The sequence below is a fragment of the Triticum aestivum genome, unplaced genomic scaffold (assembly GCF_018294505.1).
Source record: "Triticum aestivum cultivar Chinese Spring unplaced genomic scaffold, IWGSC CS RefSeq v2.1 scaffold8045, whole genome shotgun sequence".
Lineage (NCBI taxonomy): Eukaryota > Viridiplantae > Streptophyta > Magnoliopsida > Poales > Poaceae > Triticum > Triticum aestivum.
Window position 1 is genome coordinate 1 of NW_025255692.1, and position 1882 is coordinate 1882.

Below are 1882 nucleotides of genomic sequence, written 5' to 3' on the forward strand. Positions count from 1 at the left end.
CCTGACTTCCACTACTACATTCCATAGTTCAGCTTTTGGATCTTGAACATAGAAAACCTGCTGCACCTGGGAAGAAAATACAAAAGGATCATCCTCTAACTGATCTCCTGTGTGTATTTTCCGAGACTTGTTCACAAGAATGAACCCAAACTCATCGGTTTGAATGCCAACTTTGTGGTAGACATCATACCAATCACAATTAAAGAACACCACCTTGTAATCATTATAGGACAATTCAAATATGTCAGTTAATCTGCCATAATATCGAACACCATTTTCTGCAATGTTCACTACACCACTATTTTGTGTGACATGCCCTGAGTCATGACTCATCGTGTGAAACCTGAAGCCGTTGATGACATAGCCACTGTAGCGCACCCCATATCTCTTTGGCTTTGCAGCCAAAGCTCTTACCTTTTCTGTTATATTTGGCCCATCACTTTGTAAAACCTGGATGTGCAATTAGTTAAATTCAGGTGCCTATATAATTCACAGTACATGAATATGGTAAAATGTACCTTTTGTTCCAACCAGTCAGCAAAGTGTCCATTAATTAACTTAGTGCTATCAGCTTCTGTCAATTTAGCTGACTCACATCGTTTGCTATTCTCTTCGGCCACAAATTCTCTGTAACAATTAGATTATATATATTAGAACTTTTCGGCAAACTCTAAACAAAAAGATTAAAGATATTATACATACTTGCGGAAATCTGCAAGTTCATCACAATGTCGTAAGACATATCGATGTGCTTGAATTAGAAGACGGCTATTAAACTGCCCAACCGGGATAGCCTTTCCAATTGGTTCACCAGCACTATTGAACATGTACAAATCTTTTATCTTTTCTGACGGAGCAGGGTTTCTTGATGGTCTTGTAAAACGTGTAGTTCCTTCTAGAAATCTTGAACAAAAGGTCAAGCATTCTTGGGCAAGATACCCTTCGGCAATTGAACCTTCAGGAAATGCTCTATTGCGCACAAGTGCTTTCAGCCGGACAAATGATCTAAATTTAATTAAGCAGGATGTTACTTCTCAACACTATTGAAGATTAAATAAAATCAATGTTAAGCGCCATACCTCTCCAGAGGGTACATCCATCGATAGTGCACTGGACCACCAAGTTTAACTTCTTCAACCAAGTGCACCATTAAATGCACCATGATAGTAAAGAATGATGGAAGAAAAATTCTCTCCATATTGCAAAGTGTCATCACAATACTCTCTTGAAGTTTGTCAAGCTCAGAGACATCTAACACTTTCGAGCATAGCTTCTTGAAGAAATTAGACAGCCCGATAACTACTGTCATGACCTCTTTGTGCGGGTAACAGGATCGAAGTGCTAGAGGAAGAATATCTTCCAGAATAACATGACAATCATGGCTTTTGAGACCTGAGATTGTACAATCTTTCATGTTGACATGCCTAGAAAAATTTGATGCATATCCATCGGAAGTCCTAATATTATGCATCACTGAACAAAGTACTTCTTGCTGTTTTCTAGACATAGTAAATGGTGCATCAGGCAATACTGTTTTTCCATTATTATCTTCAACAGGATGAAGATCATGTCGAATTCCATTTTCACCAATTTCTGCCAAGTCAAGCCGTGCATTTAGGCCATCCTTTGTTTTAGAATCAATATTCAACAACGTTCCAATTAAATTATCAAACACATTCTTTTCTATGTGCATTACATCGAGATTGTGCCTTAACTTGTTAAGTTCCCAATATGGCAAGTTGAAAAATATTGATTTTTTTTTGAACCAATCCTCTGGCTTCTTCTCAGGCTTACCTTGGTTCTTAATTGACTTCTTGTTGCCTGCCTTCCTTTTACGCTTCGGTTCTTGATAATTTTCAGTTTCTTTTTCACTGTTTTTTTT

The 1882-nt window shown here is 37.7% G+C and overlaps 1 protein-coding gene across 1 annotated transcript; it reads right to left on the minus strand.

The window, feature by feature from the left end:
- Positions 1–6: 6 nt before the first annotated feature.
- On the minus strand, positions 7–1872 carry LOC123177562 (uncharacterized; the record flags this gene model as incomplete). The annotated part of the gene is made up of 4 exons (XM_044591241.1): positions 1080–1872; positions 703–1005; positions 519–627; positions 7–450 (listed from the first exon to the last, which is right to left on the minus strand). Coding segments are annotated over exons 1-4 (1470 nt in total), but the record flags the coding sequence as incomplete, so codon positions are not given.
- Between the last annotated feature and the right edge of the window lie 10 nt (positions 1873–1882).